General features: G+C 43.3%; 1 protein-coding gene across 1 annotated transcript in view; it reads right to left on the reverse strand.

Moving 5' to 3' along the window:
* LOC308289775 (calsyntenin-2-like) overlaps nt 1–17933 on the reverse strand; it is a gene marked incomplete at both ends in the record, with an annotated part of 308051 nt that overhangs the window by 66419 nt on the left and 223699 nt on the right. Inside the window, 3 exons of the mRNA XM_080731527.1 lie at nt 2324–2445; nt 3641–3898; nt 5867–6052. Coding sequence (XP_080587653.1) covers nt 2324–2445; nt 3641–3898; nt 5867–6052 — 566 coding nt within the window. The remainder of the gene's footprint in view (nt 1–2323; nt 2446–3640; nt 3899–5866; nt 6053–17933) is intronic.

Genomic DNA, 17933 nt, shown 5'->3' on the forward strand with positions numbered 1-17933 from the left:
CTGGAATACTAAATGAGGGAGAAGAGCGAAAGATAAAGGTACTTGAAATCTCCTTTAGGGATGTTTTGGGGAGGCGGAAAAAACTTGACCTCTAATTGAACGGATATGATTTATCTGAATATTTAAAGCACACCAGGGGACATGCGCACAGGGACCTTGGTGTGTTTATATATAATTACAGTGCTGCTCAGGCAGACGGTCTGAGAGGCTGAAATTGGAGAGCAGAGTTGATGACATAGTGTCAGTGGTGGAAAAATGTTTTACTTAAGTAGAAGTGTCAATTCTGCACTGTAGATGTGCTCCGTTACAAGTACAGAATTCAAAAGGTACTTGACTTGAGTAAAAGTATGAAAGTATTGGCATCAGAATGCACTTAAAGTACCAAAAGTAAAAATACAAAATATTTGAAAATAGCAGATCTACAGTACAAGCTCACAATTGTGAGCTTGTAGATCGTCTATTTTCAAACAGCCTATAGGTATGAAATAGGGCTAAAGTGGTTTATGTATGTTTCATAACATTAATGTATGTCTACAAAGTAACTAGTAACTAAAGTTTTCAAATAATTGTAGTGGAGTAAAAGTACAATATTTGGATCTGAGATGTAGTGAAGTATAAGTATAAGTAAAAGTAAAAGGAAATTGGAAATACTCAAGTAAAGTACAAATACTTCAAAAGTGTACTTAAGTACAGTACTTAAGTAAATGTACTTAGTTACTTTACACCACTGTATAGTGTATATTATTTGGATTCATACAAATATAATAATAATCCAGTAAATGCTGTTTTACATTATGCATGTATTATCAATGACACATCATTGGATTTAAGCTGCAAATTTCTGGGAATGCAATAGTTCTGGTGATATACCATTTCAGGCATGACCCACTTATGAAGTTGGACATTTTGTGGGCAAAACTCATACTATTTTCATGCGTTCACTTCCTGTCTTGAATCCGTGTCAGTTAGCATGCTGTGTCTCGTGACTCCAGGCACGGTGGAATCCTCAGAAGACTGCTTGTACGAAAACGCTGGGAACTAAAAGATGAATGTTGTAGGGCAGATAAAGCTCATGCGGAGCACTAGATGTTTACAAACATCATTACTGAGGGAGGCACTCATTACTATGGAACAATGTTTTGTGTGGAAAAAAGCAACTACTGTACATTCAGTAAACACCTATTTTGCATGGCTGTTAAAATGAATTAATGAGAGCTGTAAAATAAGGTTAATGGCAGATAAGATGGGGGTTTCAATTGCTTTAAAGAGACTCCTTTATTCATAGATTCTCTCTCTATCTCTCTCTCCGACACACACACACACACACACACACACACACACACACACACACACACACACACACACCCACGCACGCACGCACACAGGCACGCGTGTGCACAGGACTGTCTAGAACTATTAAGAGGGTTGATCTGAAACAAGTTCACCACTTAAGTTCACATCAATTTACGCTTGAATTGAGCAATAATCTTCATGTAAACAAATCAGATAAGAGTTTTACGGTCTTGCACACAAATATCTAGACAACATCAAGACATTACCAAAAGACTTAACGTCCCCAGTCAAGGACAATACTTAATCACATCTGCGATGTTGGCTCATTAGCCTACTAATGAAAACCATAAAGTCGACCCTTGGGACGCAAGACAAGGTCACCAGTGAAACATGTCACATTGGTTTGGCCTGTTCGCTGATGCTATACAGCTACTTACAGTACAGTACAGTAACTGTATTACACAACCAATATGTTCTATACTAATACTACTGAATTTGAATCGCCCAGTATGTACTGTACTACAGTATATGATTACACTACTATAATACTTTAATTACCCAATCTATACAATATCACTAATACTACTGTACTTAAACTCCCTAAGCTGCACTATATTACTAATACTACTGTACTTTAATTCCCCAATCAGTACTATATTACAACTACTGACCTTAAAAAAAAAGCAAAAAAAAAAAAAAGGGATATTTCAAGTTTTATTGTTGTTATGTTAAATCTCCCTACAGCCCAAATGGAATGATCCTCTATTGCATAACATGTTTTTATGTTATGCAAAGAAATAGAAATCCTTAGCCAGGGAAAGGCCTACTATACAAAAGTACTACTACTATAGTAGAATACTTTAATTCTCAAATATATAGTATTATACTATTGTAATTCAGTTCCTCAATCTGTACTATACTACTACTGCACTTTAATGCCCCAATCTGTATGTACTTTAATTCTCCAAACTGCCAGTTCTTACTAAAAGCAGTTTAGTAGTGTTTTATTCAGTAGTGCCATAGGACCTACCTGCTCCAGTTTCCAGTGGAACTCTGCAGGTCTGAAGGTGTCCACCTGAGTGAAATCTCTCCTGAGCAGGAACACCAGGCGGCAGTTGTGAACATACAGGGAGTAATGGTGACGGTTCATCTCTGCAGGGGAGAGAAGGAGAACAGAGGAGTACACCCCAGGGGAGCAGAGAGACAGTATTACAGACTAACAGCTTTTAGCAAAGATGTCTGTACTCTCAGTAAGCTCTATACAACCTTAGGTTACAGCCTGATAAGGACAATGATTTATTTTATAAAGTGACATACTGTACTTTAGCTTTCGCCATGGCCTTCATTCAGTCTTGTACACAATCTTACATACAATGGTTATGTTTCATCACTGATCCATGAGTTGTTTGTTGACCACAATGACCAGCCTTGTTCTCAAACACAGTAAATCAATGGCTTGCACTTTCCTGAATGCATCTCAACTCTATGACTCTCATCTATAGGTAACTTATTTTTCCACTTCTTAAAGATGCATTAAAAGTAAGTTGTGTTCTTCCTGTCTCTAGTCTCTGTTGAATGACCACAGGCTTCAATACAAGTTACTGTCTATTAACATCTTTGGCCTGGTCACATTCTATAAACGTATGGAAGGATGGTTGTTATTGCTTAAACATGTAACTTTATACTTTTGCGGGACATACTATGCTAATAGCTATTAAAAAGTAAAATAGTTCTGCTTTAATACTGAAACTAATGGAACTAACGGCTTCTTCAAAAATAAGACCACCGGTATGGTCCTTTAAGAACAACATGCCATATATTTAAATATGTGTTAATATTGCTCTATCATAGAGCTATTTAATGCCACTAATAAACATAGAAAATAAAATAAAGAAGGAAACAAAGCAGGGACGTGCAGAGAATGTTAGAGAGGCAGGGTCTGACATTTCTAAAAGGGCCTTTTGGTGAAAATATCGAAAATAGCAGACCTCCAAGCTCACAACGCGTCGCGCTGCAACGCGTTGTGAGTTGGAGCTTGGAACTAAACATAATCACATCAATACTGGAGATGTGGCGTAACGGCAAGGATTTCTACACAGAGAGGGCAATTCTTTCAACATGAGATGCTGCATTCAAGTTCAGGAGAGTTTGGACAAGGCAATTCTCTTGAATGCTGCCTTCGGCTATGGCATGGAAAGAGGGCATTTGTATTTCTTTCACCATAGTGAAAACTGCATTCATGGTCTGGAGAGGGCACTTTTAACAGATGGATAAAAGGGCAGGGGCTCAAGCCCACTTTGATGTCTATGTGTGCACGTGCCTGAAACAAAGTAAGAACACCCCTCACCTGTCTTATCAGAGTTACAGAGTAACGTCTCTTTCTCTGCTCTGAGTCCAGGGCTGGGTCCGTGTTTCATCCAGGTGGCGATGGTGAACTGATCAGTCAGGTTCTGAGGCACCACCAGGTCTGGTATCTTAGCCGCCTGCCGACCATCGAAGCGGAAGATCAGGTCACTGTCCCGTCCACTGTCAGTCATCAGGGAGGCCGTCCAATTGGTGGACGCACTGGGGGCGGGGAGGAGGTCGGTGCTGCCCGAGGAGGCCCCTGGTGTATAGTTGCCGTGGAATGTGCATGAGAGGCGTGACAAAAGACGTGTCAATAACGATCACAGCAGATGTGGATGGCAGATTGGCTTAACCTTGGCTATGATTAGTTATAAGTAAGGCAGATGGCAGCACTTAATATGGAATCAATGGGCCAAGATGGATAGAGGATGCATTTATTGATTCATGGCAAATGAAACTGACTTTCAGAAGGTAATAAATGTGAGCCATCATTCAAAGAGAGAGTACATAGCTCACTGCTAACTTCTGCCTCTATGGATTGGAAACACAGAAGACATATCGACAGGAAACTGTGGAAACACAATGAGGAGGAAAGTCAAGGACTCTTGTTCTCTGAGCAGATAATGGCAGACCATTTTAAACACTGCCAGGAATGGTTTACAGGCTTCTGTAACATCATCCCTGCATCCAGCAAAACAAACTAATCAGTTCTAACCTTCTCTCCTTCTCTCCGTCCTTCTCTGCACCTCTCTTCTCTCTGAAAGCTGCTCCATCTCTCTTTAGACTCAATGTTAGTCATGTTGACCGTCAGAGATCTCATAAATAGCATAATGACAAATATTATGGTTGCTTTTATTCTGCCACTCCTGCACTGTTCATCCCTGTGCACCTCCAAGTATTTGATGTGCCCATACCAATCTTTCTTTTACCTGTTCAGCCCACACAGACACATTAATACAATTAAAAAAGTAATTCATGAACATTACTGTTAGCAATAAAATAAAATTAGTGTCAAATCTAAATATATCTACCAACTTTTAATGCAGACAATTGGAACCCCCATCTGTTCATTTCTCCTAATAATGTAAAATTAGCACTTAAATTAATGTTCTTTCCTGTAAAGGCCTGCTTACCTTTGCACGGTATTCAACGGCAGCATTGTCGCTCTGAACCCTCGGTAATTAGATTCCCTGGGTAAATAAATATGCATCGATTTCCCACTGCCACCCCCGACTGCGACGTTTCGGCGGCCCCTGTGTCTCTGTACATTATCTCAAATTGATTGTGCTTTAAAAAAGCAATTACAATTTATTCCTCTCACTATCAGATAATGATTATGAGGTCTCTGAAAAAAGACTTTGTAGAGGTAAATCATGCATGGACAGGGAGCGGGGAAGGAGGAGGCGGTGGTGGAGAGGGACTGTGTGCATTCAGATGAGCTGGATGGAGGGTGGGGGGGATGTTGGGTGACAGTTGCTTGGCTGTTCTCGCCCCGGGGCACTGACAAGGCGAGTGACTGGCTTATCAGTCACCAAGAAAAGTTTCATCTGGGACAACTGCCCTCGTCTCTGCCACATCGTTAGCACCGTGGCGTGGGTGACATCGGTTATGCAGGCCAAGATGGTGACACAACGCACAGATGTTTTAGACGCTGGTTTTAAAATGGCAGAGAAAGGGCTGTTAAGGCCTGGCTGACACCTACGGTACGTCTCAAAGCTTCGGTTTGTTTCTGGCGTTTTTTTCTGCAGTGGCGGCTTGCTTCTGAGTCACGTCACCGTTTTCACTTCACTGCCTCAGTAAGACATGCTCTTTGATCTGCAAGACTCTAGATAACCACAATCATAACAGCCGCAGGTCAATGTCTTCCCCAATTTGCTGCAGCACAACAGAACTGCTCACTCAATTCGAGCCGCTTGATATGTCAGTCTCAAACTAATCAAAAAGTCACCGGCGATGATCAGAACACCACAGCATGGGGAACCCGCTGGCCTAGTGGTCCAGGTGCATACCACATAGGCATTGCCACATAGGCATGTATGCCTGGCGGCGGCGCCGGTTCGATTCCCGATCCGGACGACCTTTGGTGTCACTCCCCATCTCTCTCCCCATTTACTGTCCTATCAATAAAGGCATAAAAGCCCAACAACTAATCTTTAAAAAGAACACCACAGCATGGATTTATGAGATGCTATTAAATATTGACTGTCTGGGTGAAAACAGTGCCTACCACAGAGCTTCTGAAGGGACTTCTCCGAGTAGGTCTCGCGGTCACAGCCTTTCCCAATATGGCTGGTCTGCAGTTCTACGGTGGTCCTCACCGAAGACAGTGGTCCACCACATGTCTCCAGGTGCATCTTTGGAAACAGCTGCTTACTGCCTGTGCCTGGTTCATAGTCCACTCGTTTGTTCCAGCCTGGGAGAGGAAAAAGGAGAGAAGAATAGAATAATAGGGATGATGGTTAATTGGATTGATTAGCAACAAAAAACACTGCTGAAGTTTGGGCTGTTTCCCAGGCTGCACATTGCCACAAGCAACAGATTATTATCTGAGGTAGCCTGTGATTTGTTTTCTTAACAAACATAAGCCTATGCAAGGCCCTGAACCTTTGTGCAATTTTCAGAATCTCATAACTCAATAATCAAGTCACAGAGGATGCTTGTGCTCGAAAATGACTGTGTGTGTGTGCATGTGTGTGTGTGTGTGTGTGTGTGTGTGTGTGTGTGTGTGTGTGTGTGTGTGTGTGTGTGTGTGTGTGTGTGTGTGCGTGTGAGCACAGTGCAGTAGCTACGGTACTCATTATTCTGTCACTGTCAGCCCTTTCGTGCGCAGAATTGTGTTTTGTGCCTCTGCTATTACAGTGTTTTTGTGGCGTGTCGATGTTCTCGCTGCTCCCTTCACTCTGCAGAGCGTTTGCAGAGTGAATTTGGGTGATTCTGACCTGCGTATAGCTCATCCCAGAGATAATGAGAAAAATACCTGGTGAAAGTTGTGTAATCATGTAGTGTAGTGTAGTGTGAGTGTGAGTGTGAGTGTGAGTGTGTGTGTGTGTGTGTGTGTGTGTGTGTGTGTGTGTGTGTGTGTGTACTGCAGAATATAAGTTTCGACAGACATCATGTTACCAGCGAGAACTGTGAATGTTAAACAAAAAAACAGGCCTGTGCTTTTTTTTCCCTGAAACTATTTCACTATATCAGCACAGCATCACTGACCCAATCCTCCTGTATTATAATGATCCATCCATCAATCTATTTATCTACCTACAGTATGTTGTGTTTTTGCATCTATCATTTAGGGGCCTATTTTGACCAAGTTCTTATTCCTTAATAAAGTGATAACGGCAGCATCGTATGCGCAATTGGTATTATGAGAGGGGCATTGAACGCAAACACTTGTGGTTTAAGAGTCATCAGCATATTTAAAGGGACTACACCATGAATTTACATTTTTCCAATTCGTATTAGTCAATTAGTATTTTTTGGGTGTCCCACCAGCACGATCTATCCTCACAAAGTTCTATTTCTGACCATTGTGTCTTTCTCAGTTTATGGGCAGATCTATGTAAGCAGGTCTCAGAACAGGCTGTCTGATTTTAGGTCCGATTGTGACATCACAATCGGGACCTACTGCTACTGCTGTGCCGAATGGTAGTTGGGAGGGGTGGGCAGGCCTGAGAAGGAGGCAGGAGGAGCTAGGAGAGGGTTGGGGAGGGGTGGGCAGGCCTGCTGAGCAGGAGGTGGGGAGGAGTGTGGGGCCAAAAGGAGTGTGGGGCCAAAATCTTTGCTTTGAGAGACTTAATTAAGTTTCTAAACTGAACTGATGTTAATTTCAATGCTGAAAATTTTGGTCCTGTCTGGCCTATAATCCAGTACCTGGCTTAAAGTCCTGTTCGCAATTTGGTGTGAGGGGAGTTTCTCAGTTATCCCCCTTTAAAGTTAAATGGGGATGTTTACTTGTTGTATTTCTCACTAGTATGGCTTTTGTTATAAACAAAACAAACTATTATGAACAAATACTATAAAAGTGCAAGTAATGAACAAAATCGTTTTTGAAAAATGGCATTGACATTGATATTTCAAAGACAAGATGATCCTTAATGGTCAAAACAATATCAGAAATGAATTATACATGTCAGAATTAGTTGATTTAGACCTATTGCACCTGTTTTTACTCCTAACAATGGTCAAGTTATGGCCATGGTCTTCGGAATAGCAAAATGACCTTGACAATGACCTTTCAAGGTCCAAATCAGCCAAAATGTTCAAAACAATATCAGAAATGAATTCCCCATACCCCAATTAGTCCAAATGGAAGTATTACATGTGCATATACACCCAGAAACAGAAAGGTTGGATTTTCATCATAGCCAATGGCGGCTATATTTGATGCAGCCATTGAGCCATTCGTGCCACTATGGCGGACGAGCACCTCTGTGATTTTTCATGTCTAGGGACCCACTGACTCAGTTCAGGTGAGAAACTCCCCTCACACCAAATTGCGAACAGGTCTACAGGCCAGATACTGTATTACTACAGATAGATTGTTGCCTTTTACTTTAGCTGATACCACAAACTGCTATCCTATTTTTATTGTTCTATGTGTCTTATGTGTTTTTATTTGTTTCTGTGACTGATGTATGCTTTTAAATATTGCTGCAACCCTTCTGGGACAAACAATAAATGAACTTGAACTTGAACTCAATATAGCGCAGTCCTCCCACTCAGGACAAGGTGGTACTGCAGCTGAAAATGCTCTGAAAGCCAGGCAGAAATGACAGGGGCTCTGTATTCAGGAGTGGTAATTTAGCCTCAAACCTTTTGAAAAACATTTTTGGGACACAAACAATGTTATATAAATTATTTTTAAATGCATGGTGTAGAACCTTTAACGCATGGGGGAGTGTTCATACGTTAATTAAGGGGCGCAATGCGGGGACATGATTATGAACCTTGACTTAAAAAAACGTACCTAGGCAAACCGTTTAGAGGAGGTCAGAAAAATAAATGTTTATTTATTTTGGCCACAAGACAGGGCGCTTAGTGTCTTACTTGTATGTGTGTGTATGAGTTTGTTTGTGTATATGCTGGTGTGCGTGTGTGTGTGTGTGTGTGTGTGTGTGTGTGTGTGTGTGTGTGTGTGTGTGTGTGTGTGTGTGTGTGTGTGTGTTATTGTGTGTTATGCATGGTTGGCTCAGCTTCAGACTGGAGGTCTAAACATTAAGCAGAGCTGAAGGCACACTGACGGAACAGCTCTCTGCTTGCTCACCGGCCCGTTAAATCTGCTATGTTCACTTCCACACACTCGCATGTGTGCGCTCATTTGCACACAGGCAAACACAGACAGACACAACTCACAAACACACACAAACAGTTCATCTATTGGAGCACATCTGTGTTGGTTGGGGTTGAACTGGTCGTGCTGGTGGGCACACTGGGAGCTTTGATCAGAGCTGGCAGAGGAAATGATGTGTGCTCAATGGAAAAACAAACACAGCACATGGACACAGACAGATAGAATGAAACATGGACATACAAGCTCAGCGGACACAGATAATCTCTTCCTCTAATGTGTGATGATGACAGTCTCCCCAGCACAGCCTGCTTTCTGCCTGCTTGCTGACTGCTGCTTGGTTCACACTGTTTATATTGCAGGATTGGAAGGGCAGAGCTGGGGATGATTGGCAGGAGGGTGCTGGGGGGGGGGGGGGGGGGGGGGGGATAGTCAGGGGGAATGGGACACACGTGGGTTTGCTCATTCTTCTTCTGGTCTCTAATAGAGATGCAATTTATGGCTCTTTGAAGTGAGCCAGAGCCATGGCTCTGGCTCACTTGAAAGAGCCGTTCAAAAGAATGGCTCATTTGGCTCTTTTGGCTCATTGCATATTTATATATTTTTGTTGAAACATGAATCCACAAGGTGGCACGGTCTGGCACCACATTCCTCTGCTGACAGTTGAGATCACAATTTTGTATTTACCCTTTTTATAAAACATGTGTGTGTAAATTAAGTTACCTTGACTAATGTTATTCATGCAATACCTTAAAAAAAAACAAGCAGGCAACAATGAACTGGCTCCTCCCTAGCCAGGATTTACCAACTGGCTAGGCCTGGCACAATGTGAGCTTGTACATCGGCTATTTTAAAATAGCAAACATTTAAATATTTACAGGGACATAATAATACAGTTATTTGTCATGGAAGTGGACTTCCCAAGCAATATGGAGACGTTTTAATTATAGAAATCGCTTAATAATTGTCTAAACTATGATCAAATCAAATTGTAGTGTCTTAATTTGCCTCCTAGATAGCCGCACATTGCCGCGCCGTACCGCGCATCGCGGCGCCGCGTTGCGAGCCAATTCAGCCAAATGAACGGCTCCCTACACCGCGAACCGGATCCCATCGTTCACTTCAAAGAGCCGTTCAAAAGATTCGATTCGTTCGCGAACGTCGCATCTCTAGTCTCTAACTGGGTTGCTTTGTGTTTGGAAGCCAATCTTTTAGGTGCCGGCGGCTACACGAATCTGGATATTTCTGAAGCTAGACTTTTCTTTGTGCGATTGGGGCTTGCAGCCACACGAAGCTGGAGATTTCGGCCACTAAACTGGATCTTTTTGAAACCAGAGAAACAAGTGAAGATATACAAAAATATCCTCTCTACTGGATCCGTGTAGGCATGAATACCGGAGCTGCTCTGGAGACAATGACGTTGGGTGCTTGCGTGAGTGCACAGCTCCATGCATGAGAGAGAAAGAGAGAGAGAGAGAGAGAGAGAGAGAGAGAGAGAGAGAGAGAGAGAGAGAGTCACAACACACACACACACACACACACACACACACACACACACACACACACACACACACACACACACACACACACACACACACACACACACACACACACACACGCACAACCAAACAGGCACGCATGCTTGTTCTTCTATCGTATTACAAATCGCTTACCGCCACGGTGCCACCTACTGGCCTGGCATGCTTGTTGGAGCTTTTCATGGGGGCTAGATATTTTTGTGGACATGGATATTTTTCTGTCTGGATATATGAAAATCTGGGATCCGAAAAAGATCCAGATTTGTCTGGCCGTGGCCTTAGTTTTACACATAACCATATTCATGCTGCACATACAGGTGTGCCGTTTCAAGTCTTCAGGCTTCACTGCTCTTTTAATGAAAATGAACAGCAAATGCATTTTTTCCACACTTTCCCTGTTTTGCCTTTCAAAGTTTTATTGGGGAATGGAGCGTATTTTGGCAGAAACCCGCAAGAAACCAACTCCATTCCCATTGAAAAGCAGAATCCATCTTAGGTAGATTTATAAACGTTGAAGTCAGAGAAGGTCATAAAAATAGCAACAATAGCTGATCTACAAGCTCAATGTTCTGCCAATGGCAGGATGTGTGACGTTCTGAAATGGCACATCTGTATGTCGCCTACACTCTTACCTATGCACTGCTTACAAACTGATTCTCATCCATATTGACGTTGCGTTTCTGGAATATCATCATAATATAATTAAGCAAACCTTTGTCATCAAAATCTGTCTGTCATCAAAATCTGACTGTTCTGCCCGGTTCTCCTCAGTGTCTGTTCTGAATTTGCACACAGGCATTGACCATCAGCATATGCACACAATTGCTTTCTCAAAGAGATTCGGCATTCAGGGTCATGCAGACGTGCGTGCTTGTGTGTGTGTGTGTGTGTGTGTGTGTGGAACTGTGAGCGTCTTTGACTTTAACTGTTTGGTTGCTGAAATCCACCCAAACGGGTATAGACTAGTTTCTTTAATTGAATCTTTAATAGGATATATTTAGTATTCCTAACTGCCTGTTTCTCTTCTTTTTTGTTACGATCAAGAGTGAATTTGTGTTCCCTACAATTTCACAGCACTAGTGGCCTATTTCCGTACACAGCATTCCATCAGCACCGGCTGTTTGGGTCAAATTGCAGGGCAGATAAAAATAATTGAACCATGGATCTTGGGATCTACATGAGAACAGTGGATCTTGGACTTTATGTGGCCAGCCTGTGACATGTTCTACTTTCATGCAGCTATTTCAGAGGCAGTTGTGAAATTCACATGTTAATTTGATTGATCGGAAAAGCTTTTCATTTTGGGTGTTCAATTGCTGTGTGTATCATTTTAAAGGTTTTAAACATATATATTTTTTAATTTACTGGAGTTAAATATCAGCTGCCTGTATCGTGTCGGACCAATAATTTGCCTTGATGCATGTACGTGGCTTTTCCCTCCACTTCCTATGTTTGTTGTTCTTTCCTCCATTCCTGGTTCAACGTTGCTGCTGGTGGGTTGAGGTGGGACAGAATGATGCAGCAAACTTAAATTCCCATTGGATGGAGAGTGAAGCGGGCATCCAGGTAATAACTACACCCTGGTACACCAGCAGATGTCAAACGACCTGTCGGGAGACTTGGCTTAGAATGCTGCAGAGCTGGCACCAAGTGCGGAGTGGGAGGGCCCTTTAGGTCGCAGTGGTTAGGATGCATGGGAGGGAATGGGGACTGGAGTGATAGATGAGGGGTAATTGGTTCAGCAACTGGTTTCTCACTCGTACATTGGGGGGTGATGTAGGGAGAGCGAACACCCTGGAGGTGAACTTGGTGCTCATCAGTAAAGTTGGGCTCACTGTCGGTTTTTCAGAGCTCAGTGGGAGCCTTGTAAGACGTCATGCATTATATCAGTGGGAAACGGTCGTAGTTCAAGAACCAAATGCCTCCTCACTTCACAGCCTTGTCTCATGAGGTCAGATTCACCATCTTATGACATAAATTCTAGCGATCTGTCTGAATAACAAGTACAGGTTTTGCCAGAGAAAAGGTCAGGTAAGACTCTGATTGGCTGGGCTGTAACGGCAGTACATGGTTAGTCCGTGGTTGGTCTAAGGCAGGGGCTCTCAACCTGTGGGTCGGGACCCCCAAATTATTTTGGGGGGTCCCCAGATGATTAACTTAATGTGCAACATTGTGTTCTCACTCAACAGTAAACAACACAAAGTTTTAAGTGCATGTATAGAGGGTATCTGCACATTTCTAAAGTGACAATTTAACGACTTTTTAATACCTCTAAAATGACAATCTAAACAATGGCCAAATTGTCAAATATTAGAGGAAGAAATTGTGAAAATAGCTGATCTACATGCTCACAACGCCTCGCAACATGTGTGAGCATGTAGATCAGCTATTTTCACAATAGAACTATGTTATTCAAAATGTAATGCCTCAACTCTTGCTCGTCAGGGTGGGGGGGTCACCAGTTCAAATATGATTATTATGGGGGTAGCGGCCTGAAAAGGTTGAGAACCACTGGTCTAAGGCAGGGTTCCCCAATGTCTGGCCCCCGCCAACCCCTGTAAAAAAAAATAAAAAAAAGAGAGAAAGAAAATCCGAAAGATTATAGATGTTCTTCACCTTGGAGTGAATTACCCCCAAGCAAGTCAATGTGTGAGGCAGGAAATACTGTGAAGAAAAAAAAAGAAAAAAAATAATAACGAGAGAAATACCTGTCTTGAGAGAAAAACAATGAACAATGTACAAATGGAGTGGGAACAACTGCCATTACAACTACAGTACCATTCACAAGGAAATAACAAAAAAAAGAGTATAAAATGAAACCAAATGGATTCTCACATTTGCACACATTCAAGAGTTAAGACCATTGTGACTAGACTGTACCTCTGTCGAGGTGCCAACTTGCACCTTGTGCACTCGTGACTATGTATGGCCTACTTGTGCGCCAGCAGAGCATGCCTTGTTATTTATATCGGGTCGCACTTGTTGATGGTGATGTCACCAAGAATACTGGTGCCTCATTGGCTGTTGAGTGTGATGTCACCAGGAATGCTGGTTGGCTACGGGTCTAAACACAAACAGAGGACGCGACAGAAACACCGAACACAGTACTTGCGCACTCTGCTGCCGCAAGTAAGAGACACTTAGGATTTATTGTGTATATCAAGTTTACTCTCCAGGGTTTATCCTGGCGCTTTTGCTCAGATAAGGCTGTATTAACAGCCCCGTATTAAGATCTTCTATCTTTATCTATTCTAACTAGGCCCTTTAGCCCTGTAAAAACAATGGCAGTGTACCAGAACATACCAACATCAAGACTTGCTGTTGCTGCTGTTGTTTTCCTGTTTGTTATTAATCATACCTATTTTATCAGTATTTTCTTTTTTTGTTCTTTTGCAGATAAGAGCCTGGTCCAGCCTTTAGGCCACCTATCTCCCTGACCCTGCGCCAGGGTTGTTATTATGATGATCCAAGCACTGCGGTGCTGCTCTCATGAGGAACAAGAGAAAGTACTTCCCTCATTTAGATGAAGATACGGGTCGTAAGCCAGTGTCTTTACACTTTGAGATACCGGTAAGTGAAACAGTGTGTGTCTGTGTGTCTGTGTGTGTGTGTGTGTGTGTGTGTGTGTGTGTGTGTGTGTGTGTGTGTGTGTGTGTGTGTGTGTATTTATATAGTACTAGAAGCTGGGCCGCCCTTTGGGCGGCCCAGCGTCTAGTCAGCGACCTGGCCAACTCGGGAACGATGTAAATAGGGAATGAATGCCCCGCCCTTTAATGCAAACCCCATTATACCTGTTGTCATAGGACCCGTTTTGACCATCTGTTTGCCTGTGTCCATTTATGCCCATATATGGAGATATCTGTATCTATCTGTCGGCGTCCATTTTATGTATATAACATTTATGGAGATCACTGCAGACAGATATAGTTCTGGGTCCATTTTATGCCCATATATGCCCATATATGGAGATATCTGTCTATTTGCGTCCATTTTATGTCGGCGTCCATTTTATGTATATAACATTATGGAGATCACTGCAGATATAGTTCTGGGTCCATTTTATGCCCATATATGCCCATATATGGAGATATCTGTCTATTTGCGTCCATTTTATGCCCATATATGGAGATCTCTGTATCTGTCTGTCTGTGTCCCTTTATGCCCGTATATGGAGATCTTTGTGATTCTGCGTCCATTTTATGCCCATATATGCCATATATGGAGATATCTGTTTATCTGCGTCCATTTTATGCCCATATATGAGATCTCTGTCGCTTTTTGTTTGTTTCTTCTTTAAGCAGAATACGCAGCCTGCTTAAATCTGCATCATTCAAGTCATCCTCCCAGTCCCACGCTTTGTTGCTTGTCTTATGTTTGTCTTTGTTTCTTTTATTTTATTTTTCTTTTTTGGAGCAGACCCCATGAATGCCCCACCCTTTAATGCAAACCCCAATATACCTGTTGTCATAGGACCCGTTTATATGGAGATCTCTGCACACACAGTACCGGTTGCTGAAAACTCTGATGTCAGACGCGCGTGCCGGTGGGAAGAACGGTTCTCGAGATACGCGGATTACATACATACATACACATTCACAGAGATTTTTTGTTGACTCATGTGGCGTACGTGATGTCAGAGCCTTTTATGAAGTGATGTCACAATGAGTCAGCGCTTGCGCCGATTTCCTCCGGAACAGTCTGATGTCAACAATCAGCTCACAATGAGTCAGCGCTTGCGCCGATTTCCTCCGGAACAGTCTGATGTCAACAATCAGCTCTGCATAAGGAGATTCCGAACGTTTCGCGCCGGTTTCGGAAAACCGCGAGTCGGGTCGGGTCGAGGCCCGGCACTGCACTCCGCGCGGCGGCGGGGAACGCGCGTGCCGAATCTGAAGCCGGTGGGATGAACGGTTCTCGAGATACGCGGATTACAAACAAACAAACAAACAAACAAACAGACAGAGATTTGTCGCATTTATAGATAGATATACAGTAGGCTCTGCCATCATCCAATATCCTCATCTCCCGCGGACCTGCAGCTGTACAGCTGTGTCGTCTCGCTATAGCTTTTCCCACTTGTGTCCTTGTTAAATTATTTACTGTTATTTATGTGGCATTCTAGGTGGCTGCTGTTGCTAACGTTACCGCTTTGTCTCGCTAGCCCAGCCTGCTGCCAAGTTACTACTCACCTTCACTGACACTACAAAAAGAATATACACTCCTGCACGCAGGCACATAGGAACAGACACACATGCACGCGCACGCGCACAGCTGAGCTGACGCACTTGCTCTGCTGAAGCTGCCCAGCTGTCTTAACAGCAGTGTGGACTGGTGATAATAGGAAGCCATTCTGCCTCTGCTGAGTTGTGTGCTTGCCTGCAGTGCAAGCGGGAAGAGCTCACACAGCTGGACCCTGAGATGTTCTCCTTTGTGAATATGAGAGAGACATGGAAGCAACATGTTTCGCCTACATCACGACAGGTGTACCTGTACCAAACAGCACATCTGGATGGCAGTGGCTCAGGAGGTAGAACGGCTGCCTGCCTGGGGAAGCGGAAGCTTCCCAGTTCAATCCTGGGCTTGAGTTAGGGTGGAAGTAGGCTGGCCGAGCCCAGACATTCTATGACCCAGAAGGGCGGGGATACGAGCCGCTGGATCTCAGCGGCCAATAGGTTTTGTTCACTGGTCTCTGTTTTTTTTTTCAGGAGCTTAATTGCTCCCTTTGAACTTCAAAGGTGTTGCGAACTGAGGTAATTTATTGGGCCATAAAAGTGTCAAGAGTTCAATAGTGATCTCTCTCAATGAAAGCATCAAGACAACGACCTGTTTGATGCCTGCTGTAGAGTAGAGGGGGGGTGGGGGGGGGGGGGGGGGTGTTTGTAATATACACACAGACTCGCCTGATTGGCTGAACCACAGTTACTGTGGGCTTTACCCAGGCTTTTCTTCTTGAAATGCCTGGATCCTGAGGCTAGGGTGGAAGTGTCGCTGAGCAAGACACTGAACTCTGATGAGCAGGTTGTTGGTGCCTAGCATGGATTCCTCCGCTGTCCGCTGTTTGAATGTGTGCGTGACTATAGGTGAATGTAATGCACATGAACATAAAACATGAATGTAAAGCATTTGGATAAAGGCACTATACTTTACCAAACACCTTGCCATCGCTATGAATGTAAAAGACTGTGAGTGTGTGCGTGTTTGTTCTGTACAGTACGTGTTCACACAGATCATTTTCTCCCCTATTTAAAGAGAATCTATAATTGAATAAATACTGCAATCACACTCAAATTAACACTAGTATTTACACTAGTACAAACAGAAAGTGAAAGCAAAAGATGTTCACATGAGCTTTTCTCACCCTCCTGTTGAGCAGTGTATACCACACGTATGCATGCATGCATGCACACACACCATGTCTCAGAATACACGACCCAGCAAATAAATAACTGTACATAGCCTACATGTCTCAGTAACAATAAACATATGGAGTGTGTTATGCGCGCACACACACACACACACACACACACACGCACGCACACGCACACACACACACACACACACACACACACACACACACACACACACACACACACACACACACACACACACACGCATACACACACACATACACGAATGTACGTATGCACGCACACAGTGTTTAGACGACAACAGAGATTGCACCATCTGCCTTTTAAATGAATTGGTGTGAAAACAAGACAGAAAGAGGATGAGGAGGGAGAGATGAAGAGGGCTGCTTCAGCAAAATGATGCATCATCACTCTTTTACTCTGCTTCCATTCCCAGAGCTGTGTGTGCGTGCGTTCGTGTGTGTGTGTGTGTGTGTGTGTGTGTGTGTGTGTGTGTGTGTGTGTGTGTGTGTGTGTGTGTGTGTGTGTGTGTGTGTGTGTGTGTGTGTGTGAAGCTGTGCACCTGTGGGTGGTTGTTAATGCAGAGTGTGTAAAGAGGGGGTCATCATCATTACGGAGCATCCTTCATCCAGGCTTCACCATCAGTATCAGAGCCAATCTCCATTTAAAAGACCATTCTGCTCCTTTCCTGTCTACCTATACAGTACCTCCACCAGGGACGTGCAGAGAATTTTAGATAGGCAGGGGCTGAAATGTCTAAAAGGGCCTTTTGGATGAAAATAGCGAAAATAGCAGACCTTGTGAGCTTGGAGGTCGGCTATTTTCAGTGCTTGATACCACGCTGATCTAAGCATAATCAATACTGGAGATGTGGCGTAAGGCATGGATTTCTACACAGAAAGGGCAATTCTTTCAATATAAGATGCTGCATTCAAGTTCAGGAGAGTTTGGACAAGGCAATTCTCCTGAATGCTGCCTTCAGCATAGGGCATTTGCATTTCTTACACCATAGTGAAAACTGCATTCATGGTCTGGAGAGGGCACTTTTTACAGACGGATAAAGGGGCAGGGGCTCAAGCCCCCTTTGATGTCTATGTGTGC

This window comes from Nannobrachium achirus (genome assembly GCF_963921795.1).
Source record: "Nannobrachium achirus genome assembly, chromosome: 8".
NCBI classification, from domain to species: domain Eukaryota; kingdom Metazoa; phylum Chordata; class Actinopteri; order Myctophiformes; family Myctophidae; genus Nannobrachium; species Nannobrachium achirus.